We start from the raw sequence: 21,548 nt of genomic DNA on the forward strand, positions 1-21,548 counted from the left end.
CTAAGTGAATACCTATTCAATAGTCTAGGTAGGTGTTTTCCCAAACTGATGTTAAAGTATTTCAGCACAATTCAGTACCTCAGCACTTCATCTAGTGCAGATAAACACAGACCTTGGAGCTGAATAAAGGCACAGGATACAATAGAAGTCAAAATGTTTAACTCTGTATGAGTGTACAGTGGATACTTTTGAGTGTATGAGTGTGTAACTGATGATTTTGCACCTCACAAATTAGTTGAGCACCAGAACATTACAGTAACTATTTATCCAATAAAGAAGCATGCAAGGAACAATACATCTTCCACAATAAACAAAATACCTGGATAAAAAGAAATGTTTTCATTAAATTGCACCCAAACACACCCGAGGGTAGCTGTGATTCTGTATAGAATATCTATGCTTTCCTATTTTGCTCTTTTGATAAACCACACCATATGGCGACCTCTCAAAATGTGACTGAATCTGAAACCAACAAGTAATCCACAAGTGTTTATAATAAAAGCACTATAAATTTACCATCTGTTTCTTGGCAGGAGCTCCAGGCTGAAAAGAAATCTACAAAAGACACAAGCTCCATACTGTATGTCTCAATTTCCAGTAAAACTTGGCTTCTTTGCACGCAAATGTAAGAGCTGTGAGTTGAAAGGTGGCTTTGCTGGACTGAAAAGACATGCTGCCTTATTTCACAAAGATGTGTGGGGCCAGAAGAGCATCGCGAGGCGTGTGATGGGCAGCAGTAGGACGGAGAGAAGCAGAGAGTAAAGAGAGAGCCAGTGATGAGAAAAGGCAAAATGTTCCAGTCATAAAACAGCAGGTCTTCACAGCAGCGTGCATGCTGGTTCCCCCCCCCCCCGAAGCAGACTCTATGCAACAGCTTCGCTGCAGTGAGATGCTGGATTGCTGCCACTCAGTTTTCCAGGTCAGCTGAGTCCTCACGAGAGCCCCCATGCAATCATATCTTGACCCCAAAGAAATGTCTGTATCTCTGACAGAAATCCTCCCGTGGGTGGATGTGGGGGATTATTTCAACAAGGCAATGCCACAGGGACAAAGTCACCAGGTAATTTGGTATTATCAATAAGCTATAGCCATCCTGCCCGCGGTGACAAGTGATTCATCCCTCTGAACTCATCCCTCTCGCAGTCTGATCTGTTGCTTCTGCCGCTGCAAAACAGTGTTGGGCAGGGAGCTCAGTAAATAAGCAGACAGATGTTTTTTTTTAGGTCTTTGTGTCTTTGAAATGAACTCAACACAATATTATGCAACTCGTCCTCGTCCTGCTGCCTCATCATCTTCACCATCTTCTCTCAGCCAAGCTCTACTTTATGTTCTGTCCTGCTTTTGCAGTAACTAAAGCACCCCCCCTCACTCCCTCATGCTCCCACAGCCTTCCCATCCTTCTTGCTTATCGACCGGTTTCTTCAATCCTCCAGTGCCCTGATGTCCTGCTTTCCCTCCGCATCTCGCTTCATTTTGCTGTTCTTGTTTCCTACCGTAGATCTATTAGCCTCCTCAGGTCATTGTTCCTCTGCAAGTTGCCTTGGCCCATATGGCCCGTGTACTTACTCTCCTTAACTTGGCCTGCAATGGCTGAAATAAAGGCTTTCTCAGGTTCATAAATACTTGTTTAACTGGTACTTGTCTGCTATAGGGCTGGGTGATATGGAGAAAATCAGATATCACGATATTCTTGACCAAATACCTCAATGTTGATATTGCAACCATATTATAGGGTTGACTATTGTTGCTTTAAAGCTACATTGTGTAAGAATTTCTCCCATCTAGCGGTGAAATTGTATATGACAACCAACTGAATATTACTTTCTAGCCCTTCCTCTTACACCGACTGAACCCGAAACTAGGTCTCTCTATTGTTTACACGTCGATGCTGTTCTAGCCACTCCAGTATTAACTTTGGTCTTGTCTGTCGCGTTGTCGTTTTAATTCTCTTTTTCGCTTCCCTGGCGAGTAATCTTAGCCTCGTGAGACCGTCCTGATCTCACAAGCTCCAGTTTTCCACTCGCAGATCAGTCTGGCATCTTTGGAGCCGTTCGCCAAATGACCGACCGACTGACCGTTTTGAGGCGGGTTTAGGTGTGACGCAACGAGAAGCGTCTATCACCAACAGGTGGTGATAGACAAATGGTTTATCCAATCAGCTAACCAGTATTTTCAGACAGCGGTAGCCCTAATTCTGTTAGCCACTCACTAATGCTTTTTTCTCTTGGATCCTTCTTTAGGAATATGGACCGGGAACCTGAAATGGTGCCTTTTATTCGTAAATTCCCGTTACACAAACTGCAAATATCCTTTACTGACATGTTGCTTGCTTGCTGAGCTAACGAGCTATGCTTTGCCTGCAGCAGCAGGGGTAGCCTGGCTTGTGGTTGTATTTGCATACGCTTCGTTGATCTGCTTGGTTCATTTGGCCTGTCTATCGATAGACAGATGGTTTATCCAATCAGCTAACCAGTATTTTCGCCCCTTCCCAAAAGTTCTCCAACGGCAAGTTCCCAGATGGATATGCCAAGCAAATGTGAAGCAATCCATCTGGCAGAGTCAGGTTAGAGTAATCTCCTCCTTGCATTCATCACGGTGCCAAAAGGTGTAAGAGGAGGAAATGCGTAAGTATGTCCCTCTTTGGCTAATGTATTTTAAAGATGGAGGCGCTACATGGCTCCCGTCATTCAAGCGAACGCTCATATGTATTCTGAATGATTCTGAATGTCAGATTCTACGCTTACGAGAATACTTTGATTAGTTGGTGGAAGTAAGTACACATGAATGAGTATATATTTGTGAAAGAACACAGGGGTTTTTGCTAAGAATCAACTCAAAAAATTACACAATGTAGGTTTAACTAAATATCTCCACAATTAGATTTTAGATAAATATTCATCAATAATGTGGATATAAATATGTGGCCAAGTGGCAAATAACAGAACAGCTAGAACAGTCTGGTAAGTTCAGAAAATTGCATCACTTAAGCTGTCACTGTAAGCCTTTAACCAGGAAAAGACAAAACTTAAGCCATATTACAATATCCAAAATCTAAGACGATATCTAGTCTCATGATATCAATATAATATCGACCCTTGTCCACCAAACAGATCACTGCTACCTTTGCTTTGTACTCACGTGCATTCTCAGTGCTGTGTATACACTTGCAAAACCAAATTTACTTTCTTGATAAACAATATCTCAGCATCACATATTCTGAAAGCATAGCCAGGTCTTTCACAGCCTGCCTGTCTTTTTCAGTGTGTTCCTGCTGTCAAGTACACACTGCAACTCCTGGCAAAGCAACACGCCACTGAGCAGAGATGCCGTACTGAACTGTCAGCAGTAAACAACCTGCTCCTCATCTAAACTTAAGCAATTTAACCACTTACACTCGTGAAAAATGGCTCAACACTAGCAATTAATGAGAGGAGAAGAATAAAATGGAAAAAAGAAGAGCAGCATTGAATGTAGTTGTGGTTACTACTTGCCGGGTTATTTTTAATGTGTTTGCCAAAATGTCTCATTAGCATGACTAAATGTAATGATAATAAGATGTCTTTTATTTGCCAAGTTCATTTACATATACTGTATGAGAAATGCATCCTCTGCATTTTACCCATCCTAACTAATTAGGAGCAGTGAAAATGCTATGCTGTTGTGTATCAGATTCACCATCTAAGTTCAGCATGTTAGCATGCTATAATTTTCTAATTAGCACTAAACACAAAGTGCTTAACATCCGAGTGTCTGCATGTGCAGTAAGCCACATAATAGCAGTGGCTGTACAATGCATGGTTTCAGAGAATATGGGAAATCCAACCTCACGTGGAAGTGGACAGTGTGGGTGTATTTGTATTGCATTTTCTGCATGTGCTTGTGTGTGCATGTTTGTTTGTATCTACTGCGATAATGTGGAGATTACACATTACACAAACCAGTGACACACCAGATTAGAATATCTCCTTGTTGAATCACTCCTGATAGTGTGTGTGAAACAGCTCAGGCCAACCATGTTTCACTGCCTCTTCCTCTGCTGTCTAACACTAAGCTGTATCCCTAACAGATGGTCCAGCTGCACTTAACGAATCTTATTTTATCACGTACAGTATAAACTGCAGAATGACTCTGTGACGCAGTCTTTTATCTTTAGGAGTCATACAAATGAGTTTGGAGTAGAACTGCATAGACGTGGAGATGCGATTATGGCTGTGTGCAAAAACCATTCCATGCATTTCATGCTTTGCCTCTGAGCCAAAATTGATCCAGAAACCAAAAGATTTCTTGAGGAAGAGTCACCTAATCATAGTGTGCATTTCCTGTATCCCTACCTCCAGGATAGATGCCGCTTACTCCATTTGTTCTGAGGGTTCAAGCCTCGTTTCCTGCGGCCCATTGTCACCTCCGCCTCAGAAACATCTGGCAGAGAACATCTGGGTGTTTTCATAAGACCCAATGTGGCGTGGTCTAAAGGGGAGAGGAGATGTAATTGTGATACAGAATAATGAAGGGACATTAAATAAACCTAATATTATTACAACACAGTTTTATGACAGCTGGAAAACGTAAGCTACAAGAATGAATACAGATTATGTTTAACATAAACACAGTGGAAGACATCCACCACTACGGTTCAACATATGTTTGCAAATGACTGTTTAAGTAGCTGTAACTCATACTATACTGTATGTGCTCATATGCATATATATATGTGCATGTACAGGAGGTTATGAGTGGGCGCTTTGGCCATAAATCATACTTGCTCTGTACGATACATGCACAGTCACACTCTCTCTCACACACTATTGTCCATAAATTAGACTTGTTCACACACACACCACTGTCATAAAACCATTTAAAGTATCATGCTTTATAGCCTCTATAAATATGATAAAGAAGGATGTTTCTAGACGAGAAGAATTTGTGTGTGTGTGTGTGTGTGTGTGTGTGTGTGTGTGTTTGCACGTGGAGTGCATGTTCATGTGAGGCTGACAGTATGTTCTGTATGTGCGAAAAATGATTTGTACAAGACAATAGCAGAAGGTATACTAATCAATATACTGTTATTCTGTTTTACACATACCACTATTATCAATCACGTAGTATGCAGTATTGTCATTCTACTGTGGTTGTGTGTGACAGAGAAGTATGATTTATGTTTACAAGGTGTCTCAAGGCGTGTAAGCAATCTAATGAAATCCAATACAAAGGAGCTGAAATACATTTTACCTTTCTAATGTTCAATGGTTGTTTTGTCACAATGATTGACTCAACCCAGTAGCAGTTTCTAAAGTCACATTTTGTGTTTGTGTTGCTTGGATTGTATTCAATATGATAGGGTAAAATTGTAGGTTGTATTTTCTTCCCCAGGTACACTTTAGTCCCTCTCTCAATCACACATACTGTAATCAGGAAGTAAACACACACATAGTGCCTTCATCCATCCAAAGTGCCAATATAATCCTCCCCTTTTATCGCGATCACACACAGCCACATACCTAAGACTCCAGTCTCCTTCAGCCCTCCATACTTCTGCATGGCTTTGATGGCCTTGGTCAGGGCCTCTTTGGTCTGAAGCTGACCAGTCACTGGGTCAGGGGGCGGGAGGTACCCAAACTTACTCAGCCAGTCCTGGAAGGGAAACCACAGACAGAGAGTTCAAGAGTCATCCCAGGCATTCCAAGATCTCCAAGTATCCCAAAACTGCTGAAAAGGTCTGACACCTGTTCATGTTTACTGTCTGTGGATACTGTGTGTCTATGTGCATATGAATGCAATCTTTGTACATATTTCCTAATCTGACACTGTGAGCACTATCTAAAACCCCATCACTCTTAACACAAAATGAACCATTAAAAAAAGATCAGCAGATATTTCAACATGTCATAGAAAGAAAAGGCAAAGCACAGGTGCAACTGAATAATGATGATTAATAATGGTTGCATTCCATTTAGGTGTTCTACATCTAGGACCCTGGTATTGTTCATATCAAATTAATCATACAAGTGTGAAGGATAAAAAAATACCAATAATGTCCAATTTCACAAACTGATTTTCTGCATTTGGTGTGAACTGTGAAAGCTGGCAGAGATATAAAAGGTGGATGAGGGCAGGTTTATGATTGAGACATACTCTGAGTACAATATCACATATCCAGCCGTTAAAAGGTTAGAAAGATGAGAAAAAATAATGATGGAACAAAATGTGGTAGTTGTAGGAAAACTGGAAAAGAAAAAAAAAAGAAACCGCTGATTCTGAAGTCTGAACTGAATAGGCAAAGAAAAGGCAAAGCACAGGTGCAACTGAATAATGATGATTAATAATGGCTGCATTCCATTGAGGTGTTCTACATCCAGGACCCTGGTATTGTTCATATTGGCTCACTACTCATGTCTTACAGGGAAATGTATATAGAACACAGCCATTAATAACATTAGCAGTAACACATGCTCGTTTCCGGTTATGACAAGGTAAGTGTATAATGCTATTCAATATTGTATATAAATGACAGACTATGCTTTCCAGTGACTCACATATATAGATTAGATTGCTAAAGTAAGTGTAGTAGTAAGTGAGAAGGATAAAAAAAAAAAAGATAGATATAAAAGTTGCAGGAAAATGAAAGAAGATCTGGGTCTGTTGGTGATCTCCGTAGGTCTTTTTCAGAGCAGACATTTTGTTTAGTCCTAGGAATTAGAGAACAGGTGTTACTAATAACATTAACGAAGGCTCTGTTGTATTCAAGTGTCCCAGTAAGATCATTAATTTCATTATTTGCACATGTGCTTTCTGTAAAGAAAAGCCCTATTATTCAGTTGCCTCCCCATATTCTGATTACCGTTGGATTGCTTTTGCTTGGTTTTGTAACTTGCAAACTTTGGCCTGGAATGTTCCATGTATGACACATAATACGTTTTGTTTAAAAGTGTTTTGTAACTGAAAAGTCTCTCCTTAAGTTGCCAAGACCATTTGGGATATTTTACAAGTTGTGTCAACTTGAAAGTATTTGAAAGTAAGTAATGATTGTGAAAACTATTATTTTCCTGAAGGATTCATTTTCATTAGAAGTCCTTTTTTTTTTCTTTTTAAACACAAGGTATCTTGCTGTCTCTTGTTCTCCATCTCTGAGCTCTACCCCTCCATGATCTGATAGCCAGTCTGACACATCAGCTTTCTAATGGGTTTTTGATAAGCACTCACCAAAGATGAGTGACACAGATCGATAACAAGGCAACTGCTATCGATTGACAACACTGGGGAAATTCCATTAACTTAATAATTAACTTTAGCGGCCTGTTGACAGTTGATAATTGCCTCCTCATCAATGGCTTTGCTTAACAGAAAGAGCGACGTTTATAGAATATGGATGATCCAATATCAAGGATTATGAGAAAGAAAAACAATTCTTGAAGAAGTGTATAGAAAGCAGAAGACAAAGAACGTGTACCCGAATAACGTAACAACTTTCTGTTCCAGAGTTAACTTCTCGTTTACCACAATGTATGAGCACTAAATTATATTATCTATCTGATGTCTGAAAAATAACTAGTCCCTGTGTTTATGCACACCATCTTTTATTTTAATGTCCTGATAAATGTCAGCAAGACAAGCCTCTTTTCATTTACTAATAAAACTGAAGTAACTGTCTATGTCATGATGTGCTTTTAGCGTCTGCTCTCATGCCAGGTGGTTGAAACCTGGCTTAGATATAGCCTAAAAGGTGGATGAGGGCAGGTTTATGATTGAGACATAATCTGAGTACATTACATATCCAGCCGTTAAAAGGTTAGAAAGATGAGAAAAAATAATGATGGAACAAAATGTGGTAGTTGTAGGAAAACCGGAAAAAAGAAAAAAAAAAGAAACCGCTGATTCTGAAGTCTGAACCGCATAGGCAAAGGCTCAGCCTGATACTGTTGAAATGTTGTATGTATGTGGTCTGGGTCAAAGGCATTGGGATTCTGGGGCAGGTTATGCTGAGCTGAAGCTTCAAGCTAAGCACTTTAAGGTTCAAAAGCCACCCAACCCACTTTTCAGTAACTGAATGGTATGTCAGCATACTGAACGTATTGGCAGAATGTTAAGAAAAATATAATGATATCAGGCAATATCGATCCTATCCACAGGGCAGTCGCAGCAGGGTCAGCTACAGAATAAAAGCCCTGCAGCTGCTATAGATTCAGCTTGCTAATACTTGAACGCAGTCCCTTTAGTAGAAGGATGATTTTATTTCACCAACCTGCTAATGCTCAATAAAAAAGTATATATTGGTGCAGAAAAGAACAACATCGATGTGACATCAGCTTGGGTGTGCATATCCATAAATCTGCCTCTTTACTTCACCCAAAAGCAAAATGCAAAATAATAGAAATATCGGTACTATATATATAAAACTACATAAGGCAATATGCCTTTTAGTGGACCTTTGGACTACAACTGAGTATTTTCTGCACACACGGTGTTAAAACAACTAAGAGAGCCTCTATCATACTGTAAGTACTGTCTTAAAGCAGAGAGTACCTTTCAAACCCAGAGGCAATTCATGGGTCTTTACATGAGGCACGAAAATGCATTAGAATATTTATAGACATACTGAATGGAAAATAATCAGTTCAAGTAAGAATTAAAATGCAAATTGGAAAAAAAAATGATGGGCAAAGAATACAGTGTAAGTGCAGTACCTGCATTTAAACTAAAGATAATCACTACTTTCTAAAAAAATAAATAAAATAAAAAAAACATCTTGCTCTCATGCGAAGCAGAAAAGGCCCTATATGATGAAAGAGCTAAAGCTGCCCCGTGCAACTTTATTCTCTCTAAATCTGTGATTAACTGCAGCACGAGGGGGCTGACGCAGATGGCTGAGACTCCAGTCTTCTTTAATCATGCTTTATTGAGACAAGCAGACATAGGAAGCGATGGCACAGAATAACGTCTAACCCTCCACTATTCCCCATTCTTGTACCTCGAATGAGAAGCGTGTTTTCAGAAAACATGCTCTGCCAAGCCTGCTGCCTCTTTAGTGAGCTCCTTTTGTGAACAATCAAATCTCTTCTTTGTACAGTTGTAAGCCGTCGTGTTTCAGTTGCTCTGCTGTGGTCGGCATAAAAGTTTCTTTCAATGTCTTTCAAGTATTAAACAAGTAAGCAACTGGCTCGGGTACTTGTCTAGTGTCACACTTATTCCAATGGCTACATGAGAGAAATGTAGAGTTAAACAAGAGATTAATTGTCCTTGACACATTATCACTTGGTACAAGCACTGTATAAACACTGCCCATTCTTATACATATCACCACTTCTTGTTTTTATTTATTTATCTGTTGCTAAAATGAGCAGAAATAAATTTTACTATGTTTATGTTAAACTGTCTCCGTGTATACAGAATAGCTCGATGGTGTTTTAAGCCCCCAACATCGTGATTTAAAACCATTGATAAGATGACATGACAGATATCCTTTAATTCTTAATGGTGGTGATAGGATTTCAGTTTCAGTTAGGATGACTCACACAGCTGCAGTCCGAGTGCTCCGCACTCAGAAGGTGTGATATTTTACTGTGGCCATTGTCATATGCCAATTCAGTAGACATTGTCCAACCCTAGTAAAGGCTTGGACACAAAGTACTGTTGAGACAGATGGATATTGGTGAAAAAGAAAAATAGTTTTATAGGTATTCGGTCATAAACATAAGAAACAAGCAAAGTGAAAATCTAACCTGCTAATGGCACTAGATGAAAAGTCATGGGAGCACCAAAGTTATTACAATTCATCCTGAGGGGGACAGGAATGTGGGTACCCAACTGTTGAGATATTTCACTAAAAAACAACAATGTTATGAGCTTCAATGTGCTAGATGAAAGTTCAAGAGTTCAGCTAAAACAGTACACAATTCATCATCTGGTCACAGCAGGAATGTATCTTTATATTTAAGATTCCTGCAGTGCACCATTCACGGCCAATGGCAACGTTCAATGCAGGAACCACTTTGACCTTTATTGAACAAAGCGAAAAGTAAGAGTGTGAAGTTCCAAACAGAGAAGGCTGGCAACTGAATGTCAAAAACGTTGTCATTGAACATAATCTGGAGTTTTTCAGAGCCGTCCAACATCAACTTTCCGTTGGGAGATAGGGTTACTTATTAGAAAGCAGTATGTCATTGCGGTGTGTGTTTGTGGACACACAGCAAGGTTGTTGTTCTATGTGCTGTCAAGAATCCCAAACTCTGTCATCTATCTCACTGTCAGGGCTGCCCGCTGCTCAGAAAAGGTGACTGTACAGTGAGTGTGAGTGTCAGCATGCATGTGTGTGTAAGAGTGTGTGAAAGCGAAAATAAAGTCAGAACTTAACCCCACAAAACACCTCACTCAGAGGAGACACACACCAGAGAAAAAAGGTGAGAGAAGACGTGGGGGAAAAAAAAAAAGATGGAAAAGATGATGAAAGACACTGAAGGAGATGGAAGGAGACCTCTGATGAGAAGGGCTTCTTGTGTCTTAAGATCTGCTCATCCTCAAGTGAGCCTTCTGTTGTACAGCATTGTAAACATCAAACTAAACCACTGACTATGATTTCACACACCACAAGAGAGAGAGAGAGAGAGAGAGAGAGGGAGTGTGTAAATGTTATTCATGCATGAGCTGCATGAATAACATCGACCAAAAAGGAAGAAGAAGAAAAAAAGCACACAGATGCGCATATACACTCATCAAGGCATCCGTTGATTCCTACCGTCCTAATTCCATCTGACCTTCCTAAAAAACGGATGTATAGTCTCTTAGAACGCGGTAGGTCAGCGGGTCAGTGTGTGACAGGTAGCTGCATCTCCTGGTGTGTTTTAATAACAACTTTTACGGAGACTTGAGTCGATAAAAGGGGAGCGTTGCGGGTCGAGTCAGACTTGTTTTAGAAGTTCCTGCGAGCACTCTGCCACTTTTTTTCCAGCGTAAAACATGTTTCCTAATTCAAGCTGAGCGCGGCTACGGTTTTATATGAAGGACAAAAAAACTACATTTTAACAGCCACTTTTAAAGCCAACAAAGGAGAGAGTATTTGTACTGAAAAGACAGATTTAAGGGTTTAAGGGGTTCTACTAAAATAGATTCACCATATATTAAATATAAATAGTAATGTGGTATTCATTAAGGAGGGATAATTAAAAACGGAGAAAGAGTTTCAATTTATAAGAAGGTGGTTTTATAGTTCACTCAGGGTCATTTGGGTCTATTCTTTAGAGAGTTTATTAATGAAAGTCCTGGCAGAATAACGGGCATTGATAATAACGTTAAAGCTTTATAATTTATTGTGCACACACCAATGTGGACTGGCTTCTTTACAAGGAATGAAAAGAGTCTTGGTTAGCGTGGAGGGACCAATCATCCTAACAGGATATTTTAATCAAGCGATGGATGGATTCCTTGACAGAAGCATAAAAAAGGGGTAATTGAAGAGAAAATGGCAGATTTTTCAGTAACCGCATTTCTTGACATATTTTGCACTAACCAATACTTGTGGACCAGTAACCACACAGAAAAGGCTGTGCAAAGAAAAGTCGATTTTCCAGAGAACACAATCAGCAGTGTTCTTTGGTGTTAGACATAATTGAAGCATGTTCAATGTAATTTAATTATCTATTTAATTTATCACTGGTTTGATCTCCTGCACACACATTGACTAGGTCATTTTTCTACATCAAATTATGTCTTTCTGCCGGCTGTATCATTCAAATATGATAACATGTTGAATTACAAAGACAAAGATGATTCATCTTTCTATTTCACCCTCAGCTCCTTCCCTCACCCCATAGCTCTCTGCCTCATAACTGACTCAGTGTTGATCCTGCACATCTCAACATGAGGTTAGTCGGTGAACATGATTTGACTGAGGCGCCTTTAAAACAGAGGCATGGGGGAAAGAGAAAAGTAACAGAGTGGGAAAAGACGTTGATTGAAGAGAGCGGTTGAGAGGCGTAACATGAAGCAGATCTTTTCATCTGGTCCTCCTTATCGCTCGCATGTCAAGGAGTCAGATGGACAAAGGAGAGAGTAGAGCTTACACAAGTACAAAGAAAGATGGAGAGTGAGTGTCAGACAGAGACAGATGAGGTATAGATGGATGTGGCATGATGTTAAGATAGAGTCTGTCTATCTGTCAGTCTGTCTGTATACCTGCACAGTGAGAGATATGTGGAAATTGGTTGAACTGAGATCACAATTAGGTGTGTTAACAGTAATAGGCCTGTATTGAGAAAAATAACCAGAATGATGCTAGGTCATTATGCTATGCTTTTTTTTGCAAGATAAAGCATTATATGCTTATATAATTTGGTTGAAACTCAATCTGCATTCACTGTGCAAGGTCTGACATACTGCTGCTTTTTGTGGGATTTGTATCTGCCTCTTAATGAGACACTTTGATCTCCCCAAGTTGTTTAAATTTAGGAATTAAGCAGTATGGAGGAACTTCTGCAACAGCTGGGGGAAGATGAGAGAATGTGGAATACATAAATACACACAGAATCAACATTTTACATAAAAAAAAGAAAGATATTGCAAGATTTTTTTTTTAAATATAGAAACAGTAAACAAAACACAATTTATTTTTCCTGGTGTAACCTTTATGTCTCTTTATACAATTACTATCCCTAATTTATAGAGATACACCGATAGACCGGCCGGTGACCGGAATTGGCCAGTCTTCACATGCTCGGCCGTGACCGGCGACCGGCAGGTCAGTCTTACATATGCCGATTTCATGCCGGTCAATGTTACAATTAACTGACAACATAAGTAATACGAGTTACAGTTCGCTGTGTGTTAAGCGTGTGTCCGCGCTATTCTTGCACATGTAGGGAACATTGTGAATTAACCTGCAACATGTTAGCTGTTTGGAAATTCTTCAGCATGTGTGCAGAAGATAACAAGTTTGCAATATGCAACACCTGCAAAGAAAAAGTAGGGCGTGGAGGGACGACACCAAAAACCAAAATTACATTTTTTTAGTTGGATATTGGATGTGAAAAGAAGGAAATGGTTCTAACATTGCACTTTAGATGTGTGTGAATTTCCCACACCGGGAGTAATTTATATAGTTCTATTTTATAGTGATCCATTATCTGTTCAAAAAATGTTCTATGCTCTGTGCAAAATGTTCTATTAAAGAAAAGATGGAAAATAAATATGAAAAAAATGAAAATCGGAATCGGCTAAAATTGGTACCGGCTGGCCTAACTCAATGAAAATCGGAATCGGCCTAGAAAGTTGTAATTGGTGCATCTTTACTAATTTATCATCCTTCATGTGCCTACGTGTGCAACACATCAAACCACTTAGTTCTCACATGAGTAAAACAGTTATGCAATGATCCATATATTTCAAAAGGATTTGCAAAAAGTGATTCTAAACAGGTAGAGTGAAAAAATACAGCTAAGTGTTCACTGACAATGATAGTGATTATATAACATCATTATATTTCCCATCACTCTGTGTACTGTTTACTAAGATGGCAAACGTTTAATTATACACTGCTTTTCACAAGCCTTGATTCATCATGCCTTAGGCATGATGAATAAGTAATTACACAGACACAGCATACACTAACAAAGGGCTAGTTTATGGTAGAAAAGAACTAGTACAATGTGTCAGATGGCAAAAGTGTTTACAGTTGTTCAGACTTGCCTTAATGGAAGGGGGAGGGAAAAGCCAGTTGTCATGGAGAGGGAGGAGAGCTAATATCATTTAAATACGATTATAACCATATTAGCCCACCCCGCCGGAAGCTATTCGACAGTCCGACTAGCAGTTTTGAGTATAATTTTACCCTGACACTAACCCCTGTAAACACATACAGAGTATACTGTCATGGATGATGTGTCAAAATCTTAAACTTTACAGAAAAGGTATGGAGTTAAACTATAGAAAAAGACATTAAGCACTTGTAGAGGAAGTCTGATTTTGGCATTCAGATGTGATGTCATTGCTTACAATGTAAAATGTACATATAGCATGCTATATGTATTGTTTACACTGTACTGCTTTAATAAATTAAAACAATGATGAAAACTTTTAGCCAAAATGTGTAGAAGCCAGCGATGCACGAAAACGTATGCGTAACAATTTGTATGATATTTTACGGAATTATGTCCACCAACGTGGGTCATGTGGCAAAGTTTAGCTGACCGACTAGTTAGGATTAGACAAAACTTTGTGGTTATGGTTAAAACACTGATCCCCTTAAGTAGTACTCCTGGGACAAGAACGCACATTTCCTGGACTAAAAATCTTGTGTTTCCCCCTTAACTTCTTCCAGGACATGAACTCCACCGCTTGAAAGCCCTGTGTTTCAGGACCCACCTACCCACCCCGACCTCCTCCCCATGTGTATCTTCGTGGTCTTATACAGCAGCAGTCAATGAAGGGCATACAGTAATAAATATGTGGAATACATACGACTCACAGTGCATTACTTTTAGTAACTACTATGTACGAATGGTTCATGAGAACAGCCTGGAGCCAGCCATGCACTTGTAAAGGCTTTTTATCATACTCAGGACTCAGAGGACCTTGAAATCGTCTTTTTAGGTTGCAAGACAGGTCCCAAGAAAATGATCAAGATGCGGATGGAAATGATAAAAAAAAAAACAGTTTCACCTCTTCTAGCCTCAAAACCTGAGTACAATTTGAGTCTGGAACATCACTAGACATTATACAGCCTGTGACAGGAGGCTGTGAGGAGACATTATTTTGCTTAAAAGTGGAAAGCCAAAAAGGTTAGGAACCATTGCATAAGATGATATTGCCACTTAAGTTATCTACCCAGGAACATTACTGGAATAGATGCAGTGTCTGGCCAGGTCCCACCCGTTTAAGCATCCCAGAAAAAGCGAAGCAACAAGTGGGTCACCAGAGTGTATAACACAATTCTGAAGTCTTTGATAAAGCTCCAAAAGTACTCCGCTCCAGTAAACAATGAATCCAGTTTGTCTTTCATCCACACTTCTTTATAATAGGAGCTGAAAATCAATCCGTACAATATTGTCAGTTTAGTCCTGCTATAATTTAATAGTCCTCACATGCGCATGCACACATTCTCAGCCTCTCAAACTAATTGTCAATGGGTATTCAAGTGGGTATTAAATCATCCAAGGTTTTGTTTGTTCCATTTTGTGCTACAATATCTGTGAAATAAAATGTGTTTGCTCTGAAATGTGTGAGCTCTGGTCACTGTAATCCTGTTATAGAGTGAGGACTACAGCAGGTAAACGGCTACATATTTTACATTTCACATACTTTATTATTTTCATACCATTTTCTCGTTTTAGGTTTTTGCTTTGCCCCATGGACTCACAGCCTTTCCCTCTGCCTGTTTGCGCAACGCTTCAAATATTCTGGCCTGTTTTGCTGACAAATGAGAGTGACACTCATCATAAAGATGAGAGAATAGAAAACAAGTGTGGACACAGACAGAGCGACACAGAAGCCAGGGAAGTAGACAACAACAGCCTATAAACAGCCCTTGAACAGAGCATTCTGTATTTAACTCAACTGCATTCCCTCATCCTCCTGTTACTGATTAAAGTTATTCCAACATCACGCGACACATCCTGTCAGATGGGACGAACTCTCTTGCCCGAAAAGGTCAAAGTTCACTCTGCCATTCCTTCAGTCTCTATATAAAGCTCAGATTGCTTCATCCTCCCTGCTTGTCTGACAAAACCTTCCTCTGTTTTTCTCCGATGACCAGCTGCTGAGTCCCATCAACCTCGGCCTTATTGACAAGAAATGAGTCACAGAGAGACGTTTAACCCTACGACCTGCAACACTGTCTCTCTAAGTCTGATAAAGTAGCGGTGGCCGCTTCGGGTTTACATTGTTCTTGAATGCCTTAGAAACAAAAGGCAGACGTTCACTTTCCTGTCTGTTGAAAGGTTGTGAAGCAGTAAAGTGCTACAAAGCAGACTTGTCTGTCTTCTTTGTGTTCATATGGAGTCACGCTTTACAGTAAAGACATGAAGTTGTGCTGGACTAATGCAGTCCTCATCCAGCATTTATTTTCATGTTTTCTTTCATACTAACACACACAACATTATTTAGTAAACTCTACAGAGCCAACTACAGTTAAAGCTGAGTAAAAAATGTTTTTTGGAAAAATATCAAAGGACTTACAGCACAGTAAAGGGCTAACCTTTAAAAGCAACTCTCAAGTGATCAAATGATGAATAACATATATGCTTTTTATTAAATCCTTATTTCTTTAGTCATTATTCTTTATATTATACCAATTTATATAATTAGTGTGAGATTTCTACCATCTTTGTGAACAATTAAAAGGTGCCCTGTGATGCTTTCTTGTGAACTAAATCTAAAATCTAAATCTGTTTCCATCCCTGACATCGCTCTTACAAACATGTCTCTTTCCTCATTAAAATGTTTAGAAAGCCACTTGGTAGGCACAAAGTGTATTTCTTAAGAAAATTAAATGATAAATACCCTTTATTCTTATGGTTTCTAAGTTTCTTTTATTTGAGTTAAAAAAAAAAAATCTTATAGAAATTTAATGAATACATACAGGCCCAAAACTAAAATGTCACACATAAGATACGTGTATATCCAAACAAATACCCACAGTGTGACACAAAAGATTGACTGTTGTGTTTAAAAAACATCTCAGAGTGCACCAAAAAGTCTATAAAGAACCCTTCCCCTTCTGTGGCACATCAATCAACACACAATCTCCGCTATCAGCCGAGGAGTTTTCTCCAAAACGTTTCCCTCCATAACACCCAGGGAGTGTATGCAATAGCTGCAGCGATGCTATCGTTTTCAAAAGCAGCTGAAGCAGCTTTCCATTTTATATCACCGGCTTATTCTGAGAAATCGTTTACTTAAAGCATTACACTGCGATGATATAACAGGCTGGCAATGACAGCGTGTGTGTTTTGACTGAGGAGCTCATAAGAACAGAAACCAACGGAAGACTTAAAGCAAACACCATTTCCTGAAGCAATGAAGGATTTTCTCTCACCTGTGCAAAAAAGAGAAGGTGAAAGAAACAGGATATAAGAAGTAGCGGGAGAGAGAAATTGCAGGTGATATACAGGGATGGTTGCACAGCCCTAGAAACACTTTTTTTGTGACACAAAAGAAATTGCTGCCACATTACCAGGCAGTAAAATGTGAGAATTAAACTGTGCCTAGCTATCAACTGTTTTCTTCGATGCATTTCCACCTGCTGTCTCACTTTTCACAAACAAACTTTTTTTTTCCAGTCAAAGAAAGATGAACTAGACTGACTAGACCACATCCACATCTGTAAATGTAACACCCTGCACACGACTGGTCTGACCTACAACATGGATGCTTGACAGCCAAAGTGAAGGACTAATAGTGTCTCAGTGGCGTATAGATAATCTCTTTCTCAGTGCTGACAAAACGATAAACAAGATCATCATTGACTGAAAGTCACCAATGAGCCAGTAAATCAATGTGCAGTGGGAATTATCACTCTACCTACCTAGTCTGCATTCAAGAAAAGGCTGAATAAATAACTCTGTCATCAGAAATGCAACTCTAAATGCATAATTAAAAGCAAATTGAGTTTCTGACTTTTTGCCTCAGCCCACACCTGTTTGATCAGGAGACAAGGGAGGACGAGGACGAGGGGGAGAAATGAATACACTACACCACCAATTAGGAGAAGTAGAACAGAGACGAAAGACACCCGTCAAAACACAGACACACAAAATGTGAAAATAAATATAAAAATCTTAGTTCACTTCTTGTTGCGAGTGATTATCAGCCTACTTTTCCAAATAGACGGTTGATTACAAAATGTTTTTCTATTTGGGCTCTGTTAGTGAAATGTCTTAACTTAACAACTCTCGACAACAGAGTCACTCACTCAGGAACACGGGACAATGGCAAAGGTATTTCTTTTTAATCTGTGCATAGCTTTGTGCAAAACACCTTCTTGAATCCCATGAATGTTGTCCTTGAAAGAATTCAAGGCACATGCTTTTCACTGGGTTGAAATGCACTGCAATAATTGTAATGCAGATGATAATAAATGGTCTACTATTTATTAGTATTTAAACTACCTCTTCTCCTTTTTTCTCTCACTCCCATTCGCCTGCTCAGCACGGAGGGGATTGTTCTTTGTTGCCTGGAAAAGCAAAGGTCAACAACTCACTAAGGCCCTAATGTCTAGTCTAAGTGTATAGGCAGTTCCACAAAAGGCTTTTTCATTTAAATACTTACATTCTTGCTTCTCCTGTTATGATCATCTTAAGGTACATCTTCACATAAGAATGTCTTTAATCTCGGATGTATTAGAGCCAGAAGGCTCGTGGATGACTCGTGTGTAGCTGGTTAGAGTGTGTGATACAGTGCGCTGAGTGAGAAACTCAAACAGTGGTGACTAACAGCATATGTTGACCCCCCCGGTCCCGCTTAATCCGAGACGTTCCTACAGTATGCGCCTCTGTGTGTGTGTGTGTGTGGCATTCACACTTTCAAACATGATGTCAGAGAGAGTAAGGACAAGTTGAATGGAAACTTGGAGAGAGAAACATCATTTCTCTCTTCATCTAATGTGTGCTTTAGAGGGCAGAGACGCTGCACAAAGAGAATCACTGAGGATGGTTGGAGGGACTGTACTGCACAGACAGTTCACATCTTTGAACTGCTGGACTAGCAGCGGCTGTAGACCCTTAGTTGCTGCAGGTTACATACACAACTGCCCTTACAGTAATCTCAAGTCAGTCAACCATCAAATTAAACTTTATCATCTCACCAGGGGAAATTTGGTGCTAACGCGATGCCAACGCTTCTTCACTCTCTCACAGCTTCTCCGTTTGTGGGCACAGTGTTTAAACTGTTTGAACAATGTATACAATGAATAGAACTTGCTATTCCAATCCAAAGAATTTTAAGTGAAAAAAAAAAAGAAATCAATACTGTTACAGATACAATGCCGGCTGTTGTTAGGTATTAAAGGAGCAGGTATTAAAGGAGCAGAGGGTGTTGAGGGTGGCTGTTTGCAATGAAAATCTACTCATGCAGACATGACACAAATAGGCATAATTCAATGTTTAAAAATGGGTAGGAAATATTTATCTGTGTGAATCTATTTAATCAGATTTGAGCTGAAAAATTAAAAGTTGATGAGTTGGTATCAAGCCTACTACTCTGAAGACAACAGAACACTCCGATCAGCTGGGTACACATACAGTACAGTGTACTTTACAGTGGAGTGCCATTACTGTACATAAAGTGCACATGTTGAATAACTATAGGTGGTGTTCATATAGAACATTTTTGGATCGTTTGTGGGCAAAACTTCAAACCGTCCGTCCTTAAAGACGTCCGTACAAATGTCCTTGACACGTGAATTCTTTAAAGAATAAAATCTGCTTGAATTCTATTTAAAAGTTTTTGAATATTAAACATTTAAACAAGAGTGGGTCATGTTATTTTTGTGCACTGCACTCTGTCAATCCATGTCACCCATCAACATGTAAATCTTACTGAGATACACGGAAAAGTGTCAGTTTTCGACGTCTGAAAAGGTGACGTGACGAGGGCTGCCTTGGAGACACATTACACTCACAAATAAAATTGAAGCAGGCAACACAAAGTTTTAATGTGTGTCTAGACGTTATCTGTCTTTTTGCACCTTTCCATCATTCTTCTGAGCTCTCTTGATGTCTCACCGGCCCATTTTAGGAAGATGTACGACTGATGTTAGATTAAAATAGATACACTTTTGAAAGCACACTTTGGAGGCTGATGACAATGACGTGGTCCTTCAGTTTCTTTGGAAACTGAGTAGCTTTAAAAAACTTTTCAAAAGGTTTTTTTAAAGCGATGTTTTAAGATGCTTCGAAAGCTACACTAAAAAGTTGTATTTTTCCATTTTGAACTAAAGTACTGTATTTCACTCCTCCATCTTTGTCGGTAAGAACAGCCAGATGTGCCCTTTTGTTTAAAGCCATAAACACCTGACACATTTGCATTTGACGTGAGCACACTGATTCTGACTCACCAATCTTTTTCTTCGTACTATTGTTTTTGAGAAAAGTTTCACCATAAAACCTCCGTAGGTTTTATGACCTTTGTTGTACGTCTTGTTGATTGTTGTTTATTTTTATGTCCTGTTAAATTGTTGATTTCTTATTTTATGTCTGTTTGATTGTTTATTTTTGTGTCATGTTAAATTGTTTGTTTATTCTATGTCTTTTCTATTTATAGAAACTTATTTTTTTATTTTTTTTATTGCATTTTGCACTGGGGGTCAAACCGTTACAAAAAAGAAATGGGCATTTTGAGTTAATACACAAGTTTTATATAAATACGCTAAGTAAATGTAGATCCTAAAAAGGCATGCTGACTTCCACATCTTAGAACTTGCTTCTCAATATAAACTTTAAAAAAATGTACTCCAGACATTTTTTTTTTTTTTTTGCATGGTGAGTAATGTGATATGCAGGAATCTTATATCGGCAAAGCTTTGCACAGTAGATCCAATTAAATAAAAAACTGTTTAAAAAAAGGGATACAAAGGAGTGGCACAGCCACAGATTGAGGGCAAGGTACTTCTGACTTTAAAAGGGACAAACATAATGGAGGAATTATGAATAATGGACTTCAGTGTCAGGCAGCCATTACAGAGAGGATTGGAAATCACATAAATATTAAATCCATTCATAATGTGCATGATAATAATCACACTTATCTAAGCACTTGCAAGTTTTAATACAGACTGGACTTCAGACATTTTGAGTTTTGAGACATTTTAACATAAATTTCAGCTGAGGTCAAAGATTCACGCTGCGGTAAGTGTTCAGGCAACGTTCTACAACATTATCTTTCCATTTGTTCATAGGTAAGAACGACATTTTTAAATCCTCAAGACTTCTGAAAGTACAAATCATGTTGCAATTTTTTAAAGCCATTTACCATAGAAAAGAAAAAGACATTTGACTTGGTTTCTATCAACCGTTATGTCATCAACAAAAAAAAAAAAAAATGTAAAGTGCAAAACAAGTGAGCAATAGGCTTCATAGTTTGGATTGCATCTTGCAATCATTTTAAGTTCCTCATAACCTTTTGAGCATTTTGTAGTTGTAGTGTAAACGATAAGTTCAATCCAGGGGGTAACTGGAGTTCATGCCCATCAGTGCAACCACTTCAAATGTTCACCATCTCTCATCCATTTCTACTGTGTTGACGTTCTCTTTTCCTGCCTTGGCTGCGAGACTTATACAGTTTTAAATCATACTACTTCTTTATACATTAGTTCATGTCTGTGTAGTTTCCAGCTGATGCAGCATTAACAGCGGGGTCTAGTTGTTGAGGCTTTCTGCCAAATTCAGTGGCCAGGTTGGTTGCTGTCTACATGCAAATGACCTGTGCTGCAATTATTCGGGCTTACCAGTGTGTGTACTGAAGCTAATAGCAAATTGTTCTTTTTTTGGTCATAAGTGGGGGTGTACACGTTTCAAGGTTTCATCAACTTTCTGGGTTATGTAAATGTGGACACCACTGTTCTGCCT

At 39.1% G+C, this 21,548-nt stretch overlaps 1 protein-coding gene across 2 annotated transcripts in view; it reads right to left on the bottom strand.

The window, feature by feature from the left end:
- mmp17a (matrix metallopeptidase 17a) overlaps positions 1 to 21,548 on the bottom strand; it is a 75,277-nt gene that overhangs the window by 29,136 nt on the left and 24,593 nt on the right. For both annotated transcript variants that reach the window (XM_028601881.1, XM_028601880.1), the window contains 2 exons: positions 5,499 to 5,631; positions 4,332 to 4,467 (listed from right to left, as the gene is read on the bottom strand). In XM_028601881.1, coding sequence (XP_028457682.1) covers positions 4,332 to 4,467; positions 5,499 to 5,631 — 269 coding nt within the window. The remainder of the gene's footprint in view (positions 1 to 4,331; positions 4,468 to 5,498; positions 5,632 to 21,548) is intronic.

The sequence above is a fragment of the Perca flavescens genome, chromosome 16, assembly GCF_004354835.1.
Source record: "Perca flavescens isolate YP-PL-M2 chromosome 16, PFLA_1.0, whole genome shotgun sequence".
Taxonomy (NCBI): Eukaryota; Metazoa; Chordata; class Actinopteri; order Perciformes; family Percidae; genus Perca; species Perca flavescens.